Raw genomic sequence first — 24,681 nt, forward strand, 5'->3', positions numbered from 1 at the left:
GGTGGAACCACTCGGCCATGCTACAGGGAGTAAAAAAAAAATAATAATAACTGCGTCATTGAGGGGGAAGGAGGGAGGAGGGAATAGGGGCAATGAGGGGGATCCCATGTGGAAAGGGATCTGGGAGAGGGAGGAGGTACGGTATTGAGGGGGGGTAGCTACACTACAGAAAAAAAGTTGTTTTTTTTTTGTTTTGTTTTTAAATACTTAATTTGATGCAAACTGGGTACTGGCAGGCAGCTGCCAGTACCTAAGATGGCAGCAAATAGGTAGAGGGGGAGCTTTAGAGAGCTGTTTAGGGGGGGATCAGGAAGGTTGGGGGGTAAGGGGGCATAATACACTGCAGAAAACCTAAAAAGAAAATAATATATATATAAAAAAAGCAGCCTTTTATTTTAGTACTAGCAGACTTTCTGCCAGTACTTAAGATGGGGTGACCTTTGGGGGATTGGGGAAGGAAGAGAGCTGTTTGAGAGGGGTCAAGGAGGGATCAGGCGGTGGGATGTGTCAGGTGGGAGGCTGATCTCTACACTAAAGCTAAAATTAACCCTTAACCCCTTCACTGCTGGGCATATTACAAGTGTGGTGCGCAGCAGCATTTAGCGGCCTTCTAATTACCAAAAAGCAATGCCAAGCCATATATGTCTGCTATTTCTGAACAAAGGGGATCCCAGAAAAGCATTAACAACCATTTGTGCCATAATTGCACAAGCTGTTTGTAAATAATTTCAGTGAAAAACCTAAAATTGTTAAATAGTTAAAGATTTTTTTTATTTGATCGCATTTGGCGGTCAAATGGTGGCATGAAATATATCAAAATGGGCCTAGATCAATACTTTGGGTTGTCTACTAAAAAAAATATATAGTTTTGATAGATAAATATAAAAAGGCTCTATTTTTGTTTAAATCTAGTGATGGCAAAAATGCTAAAAATGCTCTGAGGAAGTTTTTGTCTGAAATGCCCGGTCCTTAAGGGGTTAAGGGTTACTGAACCCACATTTTTTTCTTTCATGATTCACATAGAGCATGCAATTTAAGCAACTTTCTAATTTACTCCTATTATCAAATTTTCTTTGTTCTCTTGGCATCTTTATTTGAAACCGCAGAATGTAAGCTTACATTTAGCCCTCAAACAGCAAGTACTACCCAGGTGCTGAACCAAAGACGGGCCGGCTCCTTAGCTTACATTCCTGCTTTTTCAAATAAAGATACCAATATAATGAAGAAAAATTCATTTTTGGAGTAAATTAGAAAGTTGCTTAAAATTGCATGCTCTATCTGAATCATGAAAGAAAAAATTGGATTCAGTATCCCTTTAATATGTGTATAAGCACATAGGACACGCCCCATATAAGTAAGAGAAGAGGAGTAAACGGCGGCAATGATTATTCAGTTACATCGTGCTCACAAATTAACTATTTTGTGCGCACAATGTAACTATATATATATATATATTTAAATTCACACTGACATTTTTTTTTCCACATGACACCAGAGGGTCTCTGTACATGTCCTATCTGAATTATGAAAGATTAATTTTGAATAGACTGTCCCTTTAAATAAAAAATGCATACCATGTGTTTATTGCTATAAAATAACATATCACTTTGGAAATGTTTTTAGTATCCAAACTCCACCCATCACATACCATATTTAGAGGAGCTAATTCAGTCTTGAGATGACAAACGACAAAGCTAGCCATGGTCATATTGTTAGCATTAAGTGCATTGTTTTGCAGTTGTTATCTGCTATAACCAGTTAAGAAAATATATGTAGCAGGGTTAGTTCTAGAAGTCTACATTGTGCATTTCCAGTTCTGAGAATTAAAAAAAGCAGAACTAAATTAAATGAAAAGTGGAAAAAATAAATAATAAAAGTATATTGCAAGGCTTATTCTTACTATTATGAATAGAAAGCTTCTAAGGGCAACAACAATCCAGCCAAAATACCTCTGGAAGCAATGTTAGCACAAGTGTGTTGAGAGCTACATGAATAGGGTTTCCCTGGCAGGGCATCTGCAAACAAGCAAGGAATGCTTAGTGTCTACTATAATGTTTGGTGGAGAATGGACAATCAGCTGGGGCTGTTTTTAAGGATTTGGGTTAAGCCCCTTAGTTCCAGAGAAGGGTCATCTTAATGCTACGAGATCCAAAGATATATTAGACAATTGGGGGCTTCCAACTTTGCAGCAACAGTTCGGTCCTTTCCTAATCCAGTATATATATATATAAAAATGTATATATATGCAGAAAGATATGTATACATTTTGGAGCAACATATGCAGCCATCCAGACATCATCTTTTCCAGGGACATCTCTGCATTTTCCTGCAGGACAACGTCAAACCACATTCTGCCCATATTACAAGTGCATGGTTGCATAAGCAGTGGTAGCATGGCCTGCCTGCAGTCCTAACCTGTCTCCGATTGAGAATGTGTGGTGCATTATGAGGCGCAAAATAAGGCAATGAAAGATCCCATAAAGTTGCGCAGCTAAAGACATGCATAATGGATGAATGTGTGAAAATTCCACTTGCTAAACTTAACCAACTGGTGTCTTCAATGCCCAAATGCTTAATAAGTGTGTTACAGTCATCAGATTTGAAATGAGTGTATATTTTCAAAAATACATTAAATTCACAAAGTAAAACATCAAATAATGTATTAATAACATGTTTTCATTATAGTACAGGGTGAATTGAATTTTCAAATGACTCTTTTGATTTTTTTTTTTTTTGCATTTTCCTTACTGTCCCAACTATTAGGAATTGGGGTTGTAGATAGATTATAGATATATAGATAGATAGATAGATAGATAGATAGATGATAGATAGATAGATAAATAAATAAAAAGGGAGAAAAGCTAACTTACTCTCAGTAGGAGGCACCAGAAATCAAGTAAATCAGTATATATATATATATATAAATATATATATATATATATATATTTATATATATATATATATATATATATATATATATATATATATATATCAGGCTTATTCAAATATATAAACATGTGTTTATGTATATGAACCAATCAAACAATAGTACAGTGATCAACAATGTTACCAAGAGTCCAGATAATTCCACATAAAATAGCAAGTCCCAAAATGGGGGACTCTGGTATTCAGTATATCCAATCCAAGAGTGGTGTGTCGCTTCACTCAACAGTTGCTGCTGCTCTCTTCCAACACCATTGGTGTAGAGACTTCTATGCTAGCTCACCCTCTAAAGGTTCTATACGGCTCTGCAACACGTTTCTCAGCATATCACAATGCTGTTTCATCAGGCCTGTTTAAACAGTGTTTGGATACACTGAGAAACTATTGCAGAGCCTTATTGAACATTTAGAGGGTGAGCTAGCAGGCCCTCGTTCTATGTTCGGTTCATTCATTTATTTTTATACCATTTATTGTTTTTTAAATAAATTTCATTTTTATTTTTTGAACCGGTGCCCCTTTTCTGAGTCTCACAGCTGACCGATGATACAGACTTGAAAGTTGGGATTGTAGTGTCACATGTCTCCTGGTGTTCAGCCAGCTGGATTGCTGTAAATTTCCAGCCTGCTCCTTATAGCACTCTGGCATGCTCTACATAAATGTGAGTACCCTGGGTCTGAGTTTTCAGATTTCCCACATTGTGTCTAGACTGATACACACAGGTACCTCTCTTGTTTATCTGTTTTTTATAGATAGATTGATAGATAGATAGATAGATAGATAGATATAGACAGACATATATATAGATGCTTTGATAGATGGTAGATAATAGATAGATAGATAGATAGATAGATAGATAGATAGATAGATAGATAGATAGATAGATAGATAGATAGATAGATAGATAGTTAGATAGATAGATAGATAGATAGATAGATAGATGATAGCTAGCCAGACAGACAGACAGATAGTTATAAATGCATCTGCATATTAAAGGAAGTTTAATCTTTGCATTGCATAACTTATTCTATCTAGCATTTATTTGTTTTTTCCCTTTGTATGCTGAAATTTTAAAGGCAGTTACTATCAGTATTTTAATCGCTGACAGATTTTGAGTGTATGAGTCATATTTGTTTGTGACATGGATGCCAATAGCTCTGGTTGCAAATTGATAGAGATTTAGCCCACTGTACCCTTAAAGGACCATTAAATACAATTGTATAATTAAAGTGTATAATAAAATTAAAGTGTATAATAAAATGACAATGTAATAATGTTTTCTCTGCATTTCAAATAAGGAGTTGATTTTTAGTTTTTTTTGACAAATTTACTTTTTCCTATTCGCCCCTGTATCATGTTATTTAGAATATTGTAATGAAAGACAGCACCTCTGGTAATGTACTGGGGCACAGGAAAGGATTAGCCAAATCCCCAATGCAAAGTCCAAAAAAGTAATTTTCCAGCCTCCAGTAAAATTTATAAGACCTTTATTTTCTCTTTACAGGGTCCATCATACAAACAACGTTTCAAACCACAACCTGGTTCTTAATCATGATTAAGAACCAGGTTGTGGTTTGAAACGTTGTTTGTATGATGGACCCTGTAAAGAGAAAATAAAGGTCTTTTAAATTTTACTGGAGGCTGGAAAATTACTTTTTTGGCCCCTGTATCATGTGACAGCCATCAACCAGAATAGTATACGTATACCCTTTGAACTTGTGCACATGCTCAGTAGGAGTTAGTGCTTCAGAAAGTGTGCTTATAAAAAGACTGCAGAATCTAATAATGTAAGTAAATTGGGAGGTCTCTTAAAACTGCATGCTCTTTGTGAATCATAAACGTTTAATTTTGACTTTAGTGTCCTGTCTGCGGATAAGAGTCCTCCTCTCTTATACGGATATAAAAATATGCTTAAAAAAGGGAGAGATTTTCAGTCTTTACCTTTAAAGAACAAAAACCTGTTTGTTAAAACGTATACTTACTTTCATTAAAATAATAATAGATGATATTTTTTTTAAAACTTCATTTATTGAGAGATTCTTGAAGTACAACATCAATCTTATTGGTTTACGTAACAGTAATATCCACTTTCTGACATGTACATTGTTTTCATTATCACATTTCACTAATTAAGCGTGAGCGTGGTACACATTGTTGGCATAGCACATAATTATTTTACATAACATTCATAGTATGTTTTTCCAAGTTGTAATAAAGGTTTTACTAAGTTCTTAAAGTTCTCTGTCTTTTCTCTTTTAATAACTTAAACACTCTAAACTATATCAAACATTACCTAAACTAAAATAATTATATCAACTAGTCCCCTCTTAATTGTCAGCATCTACTATGTAAAACACCAACACCCTCTCAGTTGTTCCTCTAATATGTAGGGAGCTGTAGCAAATGGTGTCACCACTTGTTTTTGTGTGGTAATAGGTAAAATAAGGATAAGCGTTTCCTATTTTTTGAAAAAATGTTTGATGAGAAGTAACACTTCACCTTTAACATCTGCTTGCTCTATGAATAGCTGTTTTGTTAATGACAACTTGAGTAAGTAGGGCTTTGTTATTCAGCCATAGTGTTAATATAAGTTTCCGTGCTGACAGCAAAATGTTATTAATCAATTTGTTATTGTCTTTACCCTGTTCCCTTTCCATCAGTAGCAGAACCTTTTCCCAATTTAACCTGACATCATGTTTCATAATCAATCCTATCCAGTATTCTGTTTACTTCCAGAACCTCACTAGTTTAGGACAACGCCAAAATAGATGCGTAAAAGAAGGGTCCGGGAACAAACACTTTCTACACAGATTCATGCCCGGGCCGGTCCACTTAGACCATTGACTTGGTGTGCAATAATTTGTATTAGGTCTCTCTAAGGTCCGCCAAGATAGTAGCAGATTTTACTCTTTTAAAGCTTTGGATAATTTCCTCTCTTGTTAGGTCTAATTGATCCCCCTCTCTCCATTGCTGGGTTACTTTTTCCAAAGCTATATTTGATTTGGCTTCCAACTGTAAATTATATGGTAATGACATTGATGTATAACCTTGCTTATCTAGTGAGTACAAAGTGTCCCAATGAGAAGTTTCCCAAATAGCTGCATCTAATCGAATAAGTTTGTTGACGTAGTGTCTGATTTGAAAATATGCAAAGCATTGTTTTTGTGGAATATGGAACCTTTCCTTTACCTGATCAAAGGTCATAACACAGTTATGGATTTAATCTAAAAGCTGCCCTACTACTATTAGGCCTTGAGACTCCTATTGCTTGTATGGTCCACCTGTCAGTCCAGGCATGAAGTCCAGATTACCCCGTAAAGGTATGGGTTTTGTGCCAGATCCCTTGTCCTCCCACATCCGTGACATTTTTTGCCACACAGTGATGGGTCCTTTGAAAATTATATTATTTTTTATATTGTCTGGAAGTTGTGTTATATTAAGGAAGGTGAGATACCTAAATGCTATAGGTGCTGTGAGCCCTTCCTCAAGTTCTGTTAAAGTAAAGTTTCCATGTCCAGTCATCCAATCTATCACTATTTTTGATAATGCCGCCCAGTTATACCATCGTATATTCGGTAATTTAAGATTGCCTTGATGTGTGGGGTTGAACAAACCTTTTTGTCTTTTCTTATTCTGCCTTAAAAAAATCAGAGTAGGCTGCGTGTATTTTATTGACATATTTTTGGTTTATCAGCATGGAAAGTGTCTGCAATGCATATAATAATTGGGGGAACACTATCATCTTAATGATGCTCACTCTGCCCATTAAGGACAGTGGAAGATGCATCAATTTCCTCTGTTTTCAGGACTATAGGAGTGATGTTAAGATTATACCAGAGGGATGGGTATGCTGCAATTTAGATGCCAAAATATTTAAAAGAGCGGGTAACTATCTGAGATTTTGTGGCTAAGGGTGACTCTGTTTTTGCCCAGTGTAGCCATAAAAGTTCAGATTTTTCCAAATAAATCTTGAAACCGGAAAAGCAACCAAAATGCAATGCTCTATTTCTTTCATTATTATAGAGATAGTAGATTCAGGATCTTTAACAAACAGCATGTCATCTGCATATAGGGAAATCTTTACATTTGAAGTCTGTATTGGGATACCTTCCATAAGTTTCCTGAGATATATAGCTAATGGCTCTATGGCCAGATCAAATAACAATGGTGATAGTGGGCAATCCATTACGAGTAACCCTCTCCAATTGGAATGGGGATGAGATTTGGCCGTTAACTATGAGTGAGGCATGTGGGTTGCTATATAGCTTATCTAACAGTCACCAAAATTATACCTTAAAACCATAACTCCTTACTGTGTCAAATAGATAGGGCCATTCAATTATGTCCAACGCCTTCTCTGCATCTTATGAGAGGAGACAGGCATCCGGCAGTTTCTTCCCCCTCCCTTCTCTATGCATAGACCAATAAAACTTAATGGTCGCCAAAACTTTCCTAATATTAGTCGTTAATGATCTATTCTTGAAAACCTGTGTCTGATTGACATGTACAACATGGTGGAGTATATTTGCCAGTTTGTTTGCCATTAATTTTGTCAGTAATTTGTAATCACTGTTCAACAGTGAAATTGGTCAGTATGAGTCTGGGAGCTTGTGATCTTTACTAGGTTTGGGTATCAGACAGATGTATGCATCCATGAACGAATTGATTGGGGAGTTGTCAGTAATAAGATATTGATTAGATAAATCTTTGATCATGGGAGCAATCTCTGCCTTTAACAGTTTGTAATACTCAATTGGTTGACCGTCTGGTCCAGGTGTTTTTCCTGATAAGGAATTTTTAATGGTCTGATGTATTTTGCCTAATTCAATAGGGGCATTTATCTGATCTATTTGTTCTTGCGAGATACGCAGTAGATTTACTGCTTCCCAGAATTTGGTCTGTGCTGAAACATCTATGTTTTGGTTCTGATATAGAGATTTGTAATATTCTTTAAGTCCATTAGATATTTCTGGGGTATTTAATTTCCTATTTTCATTTATACACAGTGCCTGAATGTAAGTCCTAGGAGAGTATGTATGTACTACATTTGTTAACAACTTACCAGCCTTATTGCCTAATCTATAAAATATTCCCTATTTGTGTGTGTCACAGGTTTCCTCTAATGTATGCAAATAAGAATCTCTTTCCATCTTTTTGGTGTAGTAGACTTTTCTAGTCTCATTTGTAGGATTATTTACATATTCACTATAGGTCCTAGTCATTTGATTAGATAGAAGAGTTGAGGCTTGTTTTTATTTTCTACAGTAGTCTGCTGTATATGAAGTAATTTAGCCTCTCATAATCACCTTATAGGCATGCCAAAACAAGTCACACCTGGAGCGATCCTCTTCGTTATGTGTTATGTAATTATTTCATTTGGTCTGTAAGTGATTTTTAAATGTCTGGTTATGAGTAGTGATGTCGCGAATAGTTCGCCGGCGAATAGTTCCCGGCGAACATAGCTTGTTTGTGTTCTCCGCGGTGGGTGAACATATGCGATGTTCGGTCCGCCACCTATTCATCATCATTGAGTAAACTTTGACCCTGTACCTCACAGTCAGCAGGCACATTCCAGCCAATCAGCAGCAGACCCTCCCTCCCAGACCCTCCCACCTCCTGGACAGCATCATTTTAGATTCATTCGGAAGCTGCATTCTTAGTGAGAGGAGGGACAGTGTAGCTGCTGCTGATTTAATAGGGAAATCGATAGCTAGGCTAGTGTATTCAGTGTCCACTACAGTCCTGAAGGAGTCATCTGATCTCTGCTGTAAGGACAGTACCCCAAAAAGCCCTTTTTAGGGCTAGAATATCAGTCTGCTTTATTTTTTTTCCCCTGTGTAATCTAATTGCAGTTGCCTGCCTGCCAGCATGTGTGTCAGGCTCACAGCGTATACTGTGCCCACTTGCCCAGTGCCACCACTCATATCTGTTTTAACAGTAGTGCACATTTAAAAAAAAAAACACTTTTTTTACTGTGAAATAATAGCAGTCAGTTTCCTTCACACGTGTGCATTTCAGTGCCTGCCAGGGCACAGTGTCACACCAGTGCAATTCATATCTGGTGTAACAGTAGTGTACATTTAAAAAAAAAAAAAAACACTTTTTTGACTGTGAAATAATAGCAGTCAGTTTCCTTCACACGTGTGCGTTTCAGTGCCTGCCAGGGCACAGTGTCACACCAGTGCAACTCATATCTGGTGTAACAGTAGTATACATTAACCCCTTAATGACCACAGCACTTTTCAATTTTCTGTCTGTTTGGGACCAAGGCTATTTTTACATTTTTGCAGTGTTTGTGTTTAGCTGTAATTTTCCTCTTACTCATTTGCTGTACCCACACATATTATATACCGTTTTTCTCGCCATTAAATGGACTTTCTAAAGATACCATTATTTTCATCATATCTTATAACTTACTATAAAAAAATATATAAAATATGAGGAAAAAATGGAAAAAAACACACTTTTTTTAACTTTGACCCCCAAAATCTGTTACACATCTACAACCACCAAAAAAAAACATGCTAAATAGTTTCTAAATGTTGTCCTGAGTTCAGAAATACCCAATGTTTACATGTTCAATGCTGTTTTTGCAAGTTATAGGGCCATAAATACAAGCAGCACTTTGTTATTTCCAAACCACTTTTTTTTTTCAAAATTAGCGCTAGTTACATTGGAACACTAATATCTTTCAGGAATCCCGGAATATCCATTGACATGTATATATTTTGTTTTAGAAGACATCCCAAAGTATTGATCTAGGCCAATTTAGGTATATTTCATGCCACCATTTCACCGCCAAATGCGATCAAATACAAAAAATAGTTCACTTTTTCACAATTTTTTTCACAAACTTTCGGTTTCTCACTGAAATGAATTACAAACAGCTTGTGCAATTATGGCATAAATGGTTGTAAATTCTTCTCTGGGATCCCCTTTGTTCAGAAATAGTAGACATATATGGCTTTGGCATTGCTTTTTGGTAATTAGACATCCGCTAAATGCCACTGTGCACCACACGTGTATTATGCCCAGCAGTGAAGGGGTTAATTAGGGAGCATGTAGGGAGCTAGTTGAGGTAATTTTAGCTTTAGTGTAGGGTAGTAGACAACCTCAATTATTGATCTAGGCCCATTTTGGTATATTTCATGCCACCATTTCACCGCCAAATGTGATCAAATTAAAAAAAACGTTACATTTTTCACAATTTTAGGTTTCTCACTGAAATCATTTACAAACATCTTGTGCAATTATGGCACAAATGGTTGTAAATGCTTCTCTGGGATCCCCTTTGTTCAGAAATTGCAGACATATATGACTTTGGCGTTGCTTTCTGGTAATTAGAAGGCCGCTAAATGCTGCTGCGCATCACATGTGTATTATGGCCAGCAGTGAAGGGGTTAATTAGGTAGTTTGTAGGGAGCTTGCAGGGTTAATTTTAGCTTTAGTGTAGAGATCAGCCTCCCACCTGACACATCAGACCCCCTGATCCCTCCCAAACAGCTCCCTTCCCTCCCCCACCCCACAATTGTCCCTGCCATCTTAAGTACTGGCAGAAAGTCTGCCAGTACTAAAATAAAAGTTTAAAAAAAAATATATATTTTTTTTTAAACATATTTACATATGCTGTGGTGTAGCATCCCCCCTTAGCCCCCAACCTCCCTGATCCCCCCCAAAACAGCTCTCTAACCCTCCCCAGTGTCACACCAGTGCAACTCATATCTGGTGTAACAGTAGTGTACATTTAAAAAAAAACTAGAAATTTGACTGTGAAATAATAGTTTCCTGTTAAACGTGGAGTTTGGTCTGTCACTGTGAAGCGGGCGTAACCCTTACACTACCTGATCGATACAACATCATACCTGATGTTTTAAAGCACGTTATTCCAAACAATTTAGGAATGTAGGGTGATTTATGCCCTTTATGGATTAAAACCAGACTCTGCATCAACTATGTAATTTTCCATGGGAGTTTTGCCATGGATCCCCCTCCGGCATGCCACAGTCCAGGTGTTAGTCCCCTTGAAACCACTTTTCCATCACTGTTGTGGCCAGAAAGAGTCCCTGTGGGTTTTAAAATTTGCCTGCCTATTGAAGTCTATGGCGGTTCGCCCGGTTTGTCCGTTCGCGAACATTTGCGGGAGTTCGCGTTCGCCGTTCGCGAACCCAAATTTTTATGTTCGCGACATCACTAGTTATGAGACAAAAATGTTGGGAACCTCCACTGTTTCCTAGTACCTTGCTCTAAGTTTTTCCCTATCCTCACCTATATGGGGGGCATGATCAGAAATGACCACATTGGAGATGCCAACGTCCAGTACATTGATGTTGACAAGTTTAGAGGAAAGGAAATAGTCTATTCTTGACATTGTATGAAAGGACTTGGACAGACATGATGAATAATCTCTATTGTCTGGGTTTCTGAATCTCCAACAATTTATCAAGTTGAAGATTAGTTTAAAACTAGTTATAGTAGTTTGATCTGTTTGTGATTGTTTGGTCTTTTTACTTATCTTCCCTGTCTTGATGGAGTCTTGAAAGCGGCCTAATGTCTTCACTTTTAAGGAACAAAAACCTGTTTGTGACTAAAATTGAATAAATGTTTGTTTACTGTTAAAACATACATTTACTTTCATTGAAATAATAATAGATGATAATTTAACTGTACAGGAAAGGTATTTTTTACATAACTCTAAATAAGCATAGGTAAGCATAGGTAAACATAAGGATGAACTGAAAATAGTCTCATATTTTAAATCACATAGGAAAGTGATCACATGATTTTTTTAGCAGCTCCTTGTATTATATATACAGTATATTTATATTTATATATATATATATATATATATATATATATATATATATATATATATATATATATATTTATATAAAACATAGAAAATGAATTTAAAAAGTTGCATGCACAAATATGATAACAAAAATAATATAATGTACTAAGGGCTAGATTTTGTGCGCAAGCAATATTGTTTTTTTGGGGGGGCTTTTTGCACATGACGGAAAGAGCGCTCATAATACAGTACAAGTTGAAAGTAAACGTGAATTCGCAATCGTCATTTACTTTAGTCAGATTAGCGCCCCTTGAAAGCACACGAAAAGGGTTTGGAATTAAAAAAAGGGGGCATTAAACACAATACAAAATTTTAAAATATAGAGTTACACTCATTTATATACTATGTGATAATTATTTATATAAAGTTTTTTTTAAAAGTTATAAGGTCTCAAAGGTATATAGTATATGGCAAGATGTTTGACTAAAAAGGGCTTTATTGTATATATACATAGATATACATGTCTAAAAATGTGTATCTTTTTATATATAAATGTATACATATACATACATGTACACATATAATCACATATATTTATATATAAATGTATACATATACACACATGTATACATATGTATAATACTGTGAACACATATAGGTGTTAGGTTTTTTCAGTTTGCAACCTCCATTGAAGCCTGTGGGAAGAACAAGTTAATGCAGTTGTGATATCTGAAGTCCAACGTTAACTTTTTTCTTTCAACTTGTAATACGTGTGCTACCAGACATTTACAAAAGAGTTAACTTCTTTTGAACTTAAAGCTTTAGTGGGAACGTTAAATAGAGCACCACTTGTAATCTGGCCCTAAAGCAGTATTAAAACAAATATCCATTTGTATACATGAGCCTCAGTCATACCAGCCATTATATAAGCAAGATCTAACCCTGATATGCAAATCATCACTGCAACTTTATTTAAATAGTAGCATTAAGGTGTTTGTGAGACATTAACCTGGAACCTGCATTCCTGCTGCTAACATGGTCATGGTTGTTCTTTTATTTGTAATGTTATTTTCCCCTGTATGTAAGTGTATTACATGAATGATGAACTTGTATGTACCTGCCTGTTTTTTGTAGTATCGTTGTCACTGTTACTCACGAGCAGAGTCACTAAAGATAATGTAAAAAAAGCAAGTTTACTGCCAAATAAGCTATATAAGAACTGAAGACACTGGCAAATATTACTGTGTGAGGGAGACACAGCGGAAAAGACCCATAAGCAACCCAGAAAATATCCTACATATGTATACAGAGCTTGCCAGAAAAACCCACAAGGGGACTTGTTGCACAGCCTGATTTAAATACTTCAGTAGCTGAAATAAGAAGATATAACCCAAAATATAATCATTTGTATAAAAAAAGCTTAACATTATTTTTATTACCTATCATTGCTAAGTAACTATATACAGAACATTACTTTAGCAACAGGCCATTAGTTTACATTTATTTATTTATTTATTTTTAATTTTTATGTTAAGATTTTACAGTCTGAATAGAAAGTGTATTCATATTTCTCATTGCATAGAATGCAAGGCATTTCTAATAGCTAATTAGATTATTTTTAATTAACGAATAGTACGTTTGTAGTGGTCATGTGACCCCTTTAGAAGAAGATGTTTGAAGAAAAGAATACAGAAAGAACAAACATGGTGTGCTTTTTTTTTTCTTGGAATCAGGGGTTGGTTTATAATTGTTTTTATTTTTTATTCTAATTAGTTTAGCAAGTTGTTACAATATTAGATTAGTGTTAGGGGATAAGGTGGGTAGAATTTATGCTGGGTGGTGGGGTGCCTTAGTGGGTGTGGGGATTCTTTCAGTGGGTTTTGAAATTACTTTAGGGTGGGGTCCCTTTGTATGCAGGGTCCTTATGGGGGGAGATAAGTGCAGTGGGTGTTGTGAGAGAAGTTAGTTGCGAGATGGAGCCTAGGGCATAAGGAGTTAAGAATGGTGGGGGTCACAGTCAGGAAGGTTAGTCACAGTGGGGTAGTTAGATTTTGTAGGGGAGTCAGAAGTTAGTGTGTTAAGTTCAATGGGTGGTGTTAGTTTAAATGTGGTGCAGGTCTGGTGATTAGGGAATTGTGTGGTAGGGTTCATATTTATTGGTTTAGTCTCAGTCAGGGGGTCACAGTTTTAGGGGATATATATGGTGTATATAGAGTAGTCAGGGATTAAGTGCATTGAGGGTTTCAAGGTTAGGGAGGTTAGTCTTGGTGGGTGTCCAATGGAGAGGTGGTTATGGTTCAAGGGGGTCATGGTTAGAGGTGTTAGTCTCAGTGTGCAGACTAGCAGGTTAGGTTTGGGGGTAAAGTGTGGTGGAGGATCCCAGTAAGGAAGTTAATGTTGGTAGGGAGTCTAGTAGTTAGGGTGTAAAGTGTAGTAGAAGGGTCATGGTTAGGGCTTGTTTCAGTGGGGGTCCCAAGGGTTAAGTGGCTAAAGGGACATAATACCCACTGGTGCAACACCGCTCCCTGCTGACTCACAGCCAATCGGCCGCCAGCAGGGAGGTGTCAATCAACCCGATCATATTTGATCGGGTTGAATTGCAGCGATTCCTGTCCGCCTCATCAGAGCAGGTGGACAGGGTTATGGAGCAGCGGTCTTTAGACCACTGCTTCATAACTGCTGTTTCTGGCGAGTCTGAAGACTCATCAGAAACACGGCCCTTCAAGCTCCATATGGAGCTTGATAAATGGGCCTCCATGTCTACTATCTCAATTAAATTGTCATAGTATCAGTGATTTTATGCACACATTTGTTACAACATTATATGTATAGGTGATTTTTTTCAATATCCATTGTCCTCTAATGAAAGAGCCTGGACTGATCTAGATATAAAGAAAGGGATTTTTATTATTATTATTATTATTATTGGTTATTTGCAGAGTGCCAACAGATTCCACAGAACTATAAACATAGGCGGTATACAAAGTAGCAATTATAGGGATCAAATGGGTAGAGGGCCCTGCCTAGAGTTGCACTGTTGAAGTCTGCTCTTGTGAAAGTGATCTGCAAGCAGTTGTGGTCTTAGGCTTACATTCTAAGGGGGTTAATGGCAGATAGCAATGGAGGAGAGGGACTAGTATTAGGAAAGGTCAGTGTAGGTTGTGTGGATCCCTGAACAGAAGAGTCTTTAGGGAGTACTTGAAGCTTTCAAAACTAGCAGAGAATTTTTTGGAGTGAGGCAGAGAATTCCACATGATGGGAGCCAATCTGGAGAAGTCATGTAAATGGGATTGTGATGAGGTAACAAGAGAGGAGGAGAGCAGAAGGTTGTGAGTAGAGCGAAGGGGACGGGAGGGAGAGTATCTGGAAAAAAGGTCTGAGATATAGAGGGGAGCAGTTCAGTTGAGGGCTTTGTATGTCAGAGTCATAATTTTGTGTTTAATCCTTGAGGCAAGAGGAAGCCAATGAAGGAATTAGCAGAGAGGTGCAGCAGATGAAGAGCGATGTGTAAGGAAGATGAGCCTGGCAGAGGCATTTATTATGGATTTCAAAGGAGCTAGATAGCAGCTATGGAGACCAGAGAGGACGGAGTTACAGTAGTCAAGGTGGGAAAGGATGAGAGAGTGGATTAAAATCTTAGTTGTGTCTTGTGTAAGGAAATGTGTAAATTTAGAAATGTTTTTAAGGTGGAAGCGGCAGGATTTAGCCAAGGCCTGAATGTGAGGAGTGAAAGAAAGAAAGTGTGACCCCAAGACATAGGTCATGCAGGGTAGGGGTAATAATGGGGTTGTCAACAGTTATAGAGAGATGGGGGGTGGAGATTTTAGAAGAAGGGGAGAAAATAAGGAGCTTAGTTTTGGAGAGATTTAGCTTAAGGTAGTGAGAGGACATTGTCGAATTATGTTTTATTCAATATAATCTTAAACTGATAGCTCAAAGGGATAGTCTACCTAACATTAAACTTTCATGAATAAGATACAGAAGAAATTAAAATCACCTCTTTACTGTCATGCTATTTTCAGTGTTTTTCTTCCTTTTTCTTATATGCTAGCCCATTTTTTAACACCTGTGTAGGGGTGGTGTTTAAAACCAGACTGCAATCAGGAGGGGTTACACAGGTGCAGAGAGAAAACTGGCCCAGCTCTTAAAATATCCATTGATTGCAAATAAATACATATGATACCCTGATTACATGTTATATTCACAATTATTCTTGCTCAGAATAATAATATATTTACACTATATACATATAGTGGTATAAATAAACACAGAGATATGAAAGACAACATTGTTTAGAGCAAAAAAAAAAGGAATTTAGGGACATGTAAATATGTTTGCAAAAGATTTCTGACATAACACACATATATCATGATTTCTAGAAATACAAATATCATATATCAGTTTTTTGTATAGAAATACATAGAAAATAACTATCTATGAGATATTATTGTTTGTTCAGGTATAAATCTAGCTATTTTTTGGACATTAACAGATGAAAAATAAAAGATTAGCTTTAGAGAAATGTGCTTGTTCATGGAAAGTAGTGAAATGGTATAAAAAAAGTTGGAAAAAACAGAATATCCGCAACATTGATGTCTCTTATTTATCAACAGTCCGATGCTCATCACTTTGTACTTGACGAGCGTGTTTTTGATAGACTTTTTAATAAATAAGGCTGTTGTATATAGATTTGTGACAGCGATGTCTGGCAATGTCTTGAGAGTGTATTGACTCTAGTGAATGCGCCGAGATTGACGCTTTGATAAATCGGCGTGAGAGTGTTTAACACTTATTAGTGATGGTTTCATAAGATAAAACTTTACTTTTACACATCTAAACTATCTTCCTTACACATTGTACAAAGCGGGTCAATCCAAACACCTGTAATATTGTCTTTAGAGGTGCCATATGGCCAAAGTATTTGTCAGTTTTTAATCCTAATAACAAGAAATTAACAAGTAAAACAACTTACTATGATGCATACTTTATTTTTTGCAGAATTCTGCAGTAAGTCTCTGGAGCTTAGACAGAACCAATATAACCAATATAAAAGCCTGAGGTACCTTTAATGGTTTCCTTGTTGATTCATAAATAGATCAGAGTAAAAGTCACTCATGGCTAATTTTATGGACTAGATTTTCTTCTAGTAGCCTATGGTAAACTTGTCAAATAAAATATTGACTTCAAAACTTTCAAATTCTCTTTTCTGAATCACAGAAAGTTTGAATGTTTGTTCTCATTACCTGGACTATAAAAGATATTTCAGTATTTTTTCTTTAGCTTATTTTGATATTTTTCAGAACATGCGGCTTCATATTAAGGGCATTTTACACTGCTCTTTATCCTAGGTCCTCTTTTGAATAGATGTCCAAGATTCTATGCAAACTACATTTTTAGGCTTACAAGCTGTGTGCTGCTATTGAATAACATCAGCCAAGTGTAAACCTGTTTAAAAACAAATTTACATTGAGTTTGCTGCTATTGTTTTTCAAAAGACAAACCACCAAACACTTGTTTTTTCTCAGAATAGGCAGTCTAGGCTTGAGTCTGGAGATAACGAGGCTAATCACCATCATAATGTTAGTATTGTACCTTTTAAAGACAATTAGGGGAATATATGGAGCAGTGTTAACCCTAAGAAGGTTTCAGTGGGCATTTCCATTCAGAGAATTAGAAAATCTACAATTTCCAGAGCTAAATTACATGAGAAAAGGGCAAAATAAATAACACATTTATATTGCAAAGTTGTTTTACTGTGAATCATTAAACATTATATATCTCCTAAATCTTTTATAACTCCTTAAAAAAAACACTAAGTACTAGTTTACGAGTGGTGCACAAACTGTCTAGCAAAATTGTGCTCCACTTGGAATATAGCCCTGAGTAAGGTTGTGAATGATGTGCAGCTTCATATGGACTGTAAATTCATTCAAAGTATCCCTATTAAACATAAACTAAAGTGTAAATCATTCAACTGACTAAACTCAGCAACAATCAGCTGTGCTTTTATTGTCTATAATTTTAATGTCTAATGTCCTCCTTAATTTTCAAAATATCCAACTGGTTATTAAAGGTGCATTAAACACTAAATAAATGCTATACATAGTGATACAATCAAAGCGAAGATGAGGCTGATAATCTTAGGCAGATGGGTTTTGGAAAATGACATTAGTTATTTCATAGGGATATAAATCAATAAATAAATGCTGTATATAAAGATAACCATATAAATACAAAAAGAATCTCTTGTGTGCAATTCCCAGACCACTTGTATAATCCACTGGAGACCGGCACTTTACAAGCACATAACAGAGTATTGTGTAAGAAAGTTCATACCTTTATTTTCAGTGTTTACAAACAAAACATGCAGCAAACAGTGAGCAAGGTGATTACCAGGAGACACAGGTGCTAACGGAGTGTGACGTCATCTCACACGCATTTCACACCCTTCTGGCGCTTTGTCAAAGATGTGGGGGTGTGTGTGTGTTGAGTGCTTTTAAGCTATTAACATTTTAAGTTACCAGCCCTATATTGGTGTCACAGTATTTAATATATTTTCGGTGCAGTGAAAATGAAACAATATAGATATTTTTTAAAATCATTCTATATGATGTTACCACATATTACAACTCAGCAAATATGATACTAGTTAAACAGAAAAATACAAAAATAGTAGCGATAGGCAATCGCTTGCCAATTTAGAAATAGCTACAAATAATGGCATTGACTGAAAATAAAGTTGTTACTATGTTTAGTCTATTCAAACTTAGTATCATGGGCTATCAAGGTTTTGTAGACTATGATGTTAGTTTCAAATTTAATTGTCTAAAATATAGACAATAATTAAAACGACTTTAAACCTCTTAAGCTACAAAGTTCTAAACCATATTCTACATATTGAACCATGTAATACTTCAATTCAAATGATTATATTTAAATTTTCGATATAATATGTTCAATATGAAAATATTTATGTAAAAAATATAAAATATTTTCTGGTGACTTAAGTGCAAAATGTGGTCTCAGCAATAAGATTAAAACCAAGTTAACTTTACACCTGAACCATTTGTTAGTCTATTTCAGATTACAATTACAAAATAGTTAGAAAGAATTCTAAGTTGTTCCTTATTTTAAACTTACCGAGGATAATATATTAGTATGATAAATTATTAGAAGTGGATTCACAAAAGAAGAGAAATATTATTAGAAATAAATATGGCATACTATTAATTCCCTTGGTATAGATCTAGGTCCCATCTGGAATTAATTCCTTCGGGTTCTTTAGTTCCTAGTCTAAATATCCATTTGGCCTCCCTGTCTAACAGTTTTCTGAATCTATCTCCTCCTCTCTTGTTGGCCGATATGAAGTCAATTGCTTGAAATTTAAAAGCCTTTTTATTTTGCTCAAATGAAACTCCATGATTGTAGTAATCTTTAGCTACCGGGGTCTTGGGTGGATCCCTTTCAAGTGAGGTTAAATCCTCATGTATCCTGTCCTTTAGAAATCTGCTTGTGCATCCTGTATACTGTTGTTTACAAATTTGACAGGTTATTAAGTAAACAATATATTTGGAACAGCAATCTAGCCTGTATCAAATATTATAACTGTTGTTATTGGCTGAAGACCTAAATGTATCTCCTACTATACAATGCTGACATACATTACAGGGGTGTTTGCTACACTTAAAGAAACCTTTTTTGGACAACCATCTTTCTTTTGATTTCTGAGGTGAATTATTGTATACATACTGGATTACTTTGCTCCCTACTGTTGGCACTTTTCTGGATACAAATTTAATGCCATCAGAGAGACATTGGTTAAGTTTGTCATCTAACTTCAAGATCTACAAATTATTATTTACTATATTTCTAATCTGGTTAAATTGATTACTATATTGAGTTACACAAATTATGCTGTTACTCCTCAAGTTCTCAGGTTGTATCAGTTCTTTGTAGTTAAGGGACACTATACCCAAACATTTTCTTTCATGATTAAGGTAGAGAATATAATTTTAAACAACATTCCAATTTCCTTCTATTTCCTAATTTGCTTCATTCTTTAGATATACTTTAATGAATAAATAGCGATGCACACGGTGAACCAATCACAGGAGGCATCTATGTGCAGCTACCAATCAGCAGCTACTAAGCATATCTAGATATGCTTTTCAACAAAGAATATCAAGAGAATGAAGCAAAATAGATAATAGAAGTAAATTAGAAAGGTGTTTATAATTGTATGCTCTTTCTAAATCATGAAAGAAAAAATTTGGGTTTCATGTCCCTTTAGTTTTGTTATCTTTTCTTTTCGTTTTGTACATAAGATCTTTTTGTTTGATTTTTGCTATTTCAGCTCTAATTTGCATTAGTTTGTTCCTATCATAGCCTCTTTTGGTTAATATATCTACTAATTTCTGGGAGTGGATATGATAGTCTCTATCCTCTGTACATATCCTCCTTATCCTCATTAGTTGTCCCTTAGGTATTCCTTTTGTAGTGTGTTGTGGATGGCATGAGTCAGCCCTTAAAGGGCCATGAAACCCACATTTTTTCTTTCATGATTCAGAAAGAGAATGCAATTTTAAACATCTTTCTAATTTACTTATATTATCTAATTTGTTTTATTCTCTTGATATTCTTTGCTGAAAAGCATATCTAGATATGCTCAGTAGATGCTGATTGGTTGCTGCACATAGAAGCCTCGTGTGATTGGCTCACCATGTGCATTGCTTTTTCTTCAACTAAGGATATCTAAAAAATGAAGCAAAATAAATAATAGAAGTAAATTGTAATGTTGTTTAAATTTGCATTCTCTATCTGAATCATGAAAGAAAGATTTTGGGTTTAGTGGCCCTTTAAGATTGAATCCCCAGATATTTCCTTTCTATATAGTTCTGTGATTATCTTGCCATTTGATGCTCTTAGGGTAATGTCAAGGTAATTAGCTTTTACTTTGTCTAGTTGAAATGTAAACCTTAAGTTTAAATCATTACTATTCAAAAATTTAATGAATTCTTGACATTGCTCATTTGTGCCACGCCAGATAAATAGAAGATCGTCTATAAATCTGGTGTAGAACTCAGTGCATATGCCAAATTTATTTTCTTTTCTTTTAAAGATAACCATATATCTCACAGCGCTTCAACTAGGGATGGGCGAATGTGTACATTTTCGAATTTCGAATGTTAGAACGAATGTTATTATCGAAATTCGAATTATAAATCCGAATGTTGATAAGAACGAATATTCTTAAAAATTCTATAATCGAATGCTATTTACAGTTTTCGAATGTCACTTTCAAATTCGAATGTTTATAAATTATATTAAATGTCCACATTCGAAATTTTGAATTTAACATTCTATTTAACAAATACTATTCAGAAGTTCAATAGTTCATGTGGTAGGGAGGGAGTCTAGTAAATTGATACATAATAGATACAAATATCTCATTTCGAATGTTTCTATATAGAATATTGCATAATTCGAATATTACATTTAAAGAAAGCATTAGAAATACTATTACAAACATATAAATTCAAATTTTTCCAATTTGAATATTGAAACCGAACATTCGAAAATCGAATGTTAGAATGTTATGTCTACATTTGAAATTCGATTTGAACGAACAAATGTGTTAAAATGTGTTTCATTTTTTCGAATGTTGCAAAACATTCACCCATCCCTAGCTTCAACCAATATAAATCCTTCTAGTTCCTAGGAGTAAGGGTACCTAGCTAACCCTAAGCATATACAGTTAACATTAATCAAGATCCAAGAAGCGCCTAATATACAAGGCTAAGGATTTATACTTAAAATTGTATTATTTAATTACTAACATAAAAATAACATACATAAACACATACAGCTAAAAACAAAAACATGGATCCATGTGTTTAAAATAAACTGTATATAAAGATGCCTTCATAGCAAAGATTAGACTGAGAATAGTATGCAGTCGCATTTTTTAAAATTATGGGTCAGATTACAAGTGGTGCGCTAACAGTTACACACAAGCAAAAAGGGTTTTTATAGTGGGTGTTTGAGTGCCTGGTTTTTCGCTCTTATTACAAGTTGAAAGTAAACAAGATATATATATATTATAATAATTTTTAAGTATTGGTGGTAGCAATAAAAATAGCATGAATATAGAAATCTACAGGCAAATCAGTTAAGTGCAAAATATTAAATTACAACGGAATATTGTAGTTCTTTTCTGTATGTTTTATGATAAATGTGTGACATGGCCTAAAATAACCTATTCAAACTAAACAGCTCTGTAATAATAAATGTTAACAAGAATAATTACATTTATTGAATATTAATTCATGTACTTTATTTAATTTCTAAAATAATGATCCCTTTATATACAAAGGTCTCAGAGTACAATAAACCATATCTCATTTTCTTATGCAAATCATTCTTGAATCTTCATTTAAATAAAAAGCATCAGTTGCTAGTGAGATATGTTCAGGCTCCTGCATAGATTATACTAACATGGGCATCATTATTTTACTTTTAGTGCTGGTTTCCCCTTTAAGTAAGTGTATTTCTTAGATTATGAATTTGTTTGCACAACAATGGTTGCCGACTCATTATTATTGCTAATGTCTCACTATTTTACAGGTGTCCTGTCTCAGACATTACAGGAGTCAGGTCCAGGAACTGTGAAACCATCAGAACAACTGAAACTGACCTGCACAGTGTCTGGATTTGAGTTATCCAGCTATGCAGTTAGCTGGGTGAGACAACTCCCAGGGAAGGGACTGGAATGGATTGGGGTAATATGGACTAGTGGAGGTACAGAAATTAATGCTTCATTCAAGAGCAGACTCACAATCACTAAAGATAATGCAAAAAAACAAGTTTACTTCCAAATGAACAATATGAGAGTAGATGAAACTGGCAAATATTACTGTGCGAGACACACAGTGACAACAATGAATGAGCAACTCAGACAATATCCTGCAGCTCTATACAGAGCTTGGAAATGAAAACCACAAGGGGACGTGTCACACAGCATTGTTCAATATAACCTCAGTGATGAAAATCGGGAAATGAAAAACCAAAATCAATAAATTATTTCATAATAGAACATGGGCTATCTCCAGATAATAGCCTATCAATGGCATAAAAGTGGCATAAAAGTGGCATAAAAGTGCATAAAGAAAATGCTGTAATGTTTTAAGACTTTTTTTTTTTTTATAAATGCATTTGCCTAGATTACAAGTTTTGTCGGTGCGTTGCTAACAAGCCTTTTTTTTCAGCGCTCACTTAAAACAACGCTGGTATTACGAGTTTTCTGAATGGCTGCGTTAGCCTCAGAAAAGTGAGCGTTGAGCAATATTTAGCTCCACATCTCACTGTAATACCAGCGTTGCTTAAGTCAGCGGTAACCTGGTGTAACGTGCTCGTGCACGATTTCTCCATAGGAAACAATGGGGCTGAGACGGCTGAAAAAAAACCTAACACCTGCAAAAAAGCAGCGTCCAGCTTCTAATGCAGCCCCATTGTTTCCTATGGGGAAATACTTTTTATGTCTACACCTAACACCCTAACATGAACCCCGAGTCTAAACACCCCTAATCTAACACTTATTAACCCCTAATCTGCCGCCCCCGACATTGTCGCCACGTGCATTATACTATTAACCCATAATCTGCCGCTCCGGACACCGTCGCCACCTACATTATACCTATGAACCCCTAATCTGCTGCCCCTAACATTGCCGACACCTACATTATATTTATTAACCCCTAATCTGCCACCCCCAATGTTGCCGCCACCTACCTACAAATATTAACCCCTAATCTGCTGCCCCAACGTCGCCGCCACTATACTAAATGTATTAACCCCTAAACCTAAGTCTAACCCTAACCCTAACTCCCCTAACTTAAATCTAATTTAAATAAATATAAATAAAATTACTATAATTAAATAAATTAATCCTATTTAAAACTAAATACTTACCTATAAAATAAACCCTAATATAGCTACAATATAACTAATAGTTACATTATAGCTATTTTAGGATTTATTTGTATTTTACAGGCAACTTTGTATTTATTTTAACTTGGTAGAATAGTTATTAACTATTTAATAACTACCTAGCTAAAATAAATACAAAATTACCTGTAAAATAAATCCTAACCTAAGTTACAATTACACCTAACACTACTCTATAAATAAATAAATTAACTAAATTAAATTAAACTAATTACAATTAAATTAAGTAAACTAAATTGCGAAAAAAACACTAAATTACAGAAAATAAAAAAGAAATTACAATTTTTTAATCTAATTACACCTAATCTAATCCCCCTAATAAAATAAAAAGCCCCCCAAAATAATAAAATTCCCTACCCTATACTAAATTACAAACAGCCCTTAAAAGGGCCTTTTGCGGGGCATTGCCCCAAAATAATCAGCTCTTTTACCTGTAAAAAAAAATACAATACCCCCCAACATTACAACCCACCACCCACACACCCCTACTCTAAAACCCACCCAATACCCCCTTAAAAAAAACTAACACTAACCCCCTGAAGATCACCCTACCTTGAGCCGTCTTCACCCAGCTGGGCACAAGTGGTCCTCCATACGGCAGAAGTCTTCATCCGATCGTGGCAAAAGAGGTTTCTTGCATTTAACCTATTTGCAGAGGTTAAATACAGGGTCAAAGTCACATCCTGTGAAGCAAAACACTACTTAGACCTAACTCATTTGGTGAGTCACTAACTAGAGTGTGTAAAGCCACCAAAACCAGCTAGCTCCTAGTAGTGTATAGCTGCTCCTGAGACTACCTAATAAATTGAAAAGTCTTTTGAATTTGATTTCTCTATCTGAACCATGGCAACTTAATTTTGACTTTCATATCCCATTAAAACATGCAGTGCAGGAGTCACAGCTTTTGCAAGTAGCAGGTCATTATTTACTGTTATACATAGTGGGCAAAA

The 24,681-nt window shown here is 35.4% G+C and overlaps 1 gene segment (V, D, J or C); it reads left to right on the forward strand.

The window, feature by feature from the left end:
• The first annotated feature begins 22,202 nt into the window (after positions 1 to 22,202).
• Positions 22,203 to 22,719, forward strand: LOC128647150 (Ig heavy chain V region MC101-like). The segment is given in 2 exon segments: positions 22,203 to 22,265; positions 22,352 to 22,719. Coding segments are annotated over 2 exon segments (411 nt in total).
• Positions 22,720 to 24,681: the final 1,962 nt, after the last annotated feature.

The sequence above is a fragment of the Bombina bombina genome, chromosome 2 (genome assembly GCF_027579735.1).
Source record: "Bombina bombina isolate aBomBom1 chromosome 2, aBomBom1.pri, whole genome shotgun sequence".
Lineage (NCBI taxonomy): Eukaryota > Metazoa > Chordata > Amphibia > Anura > Bombinatoridae > Bombina > Bombina bombina.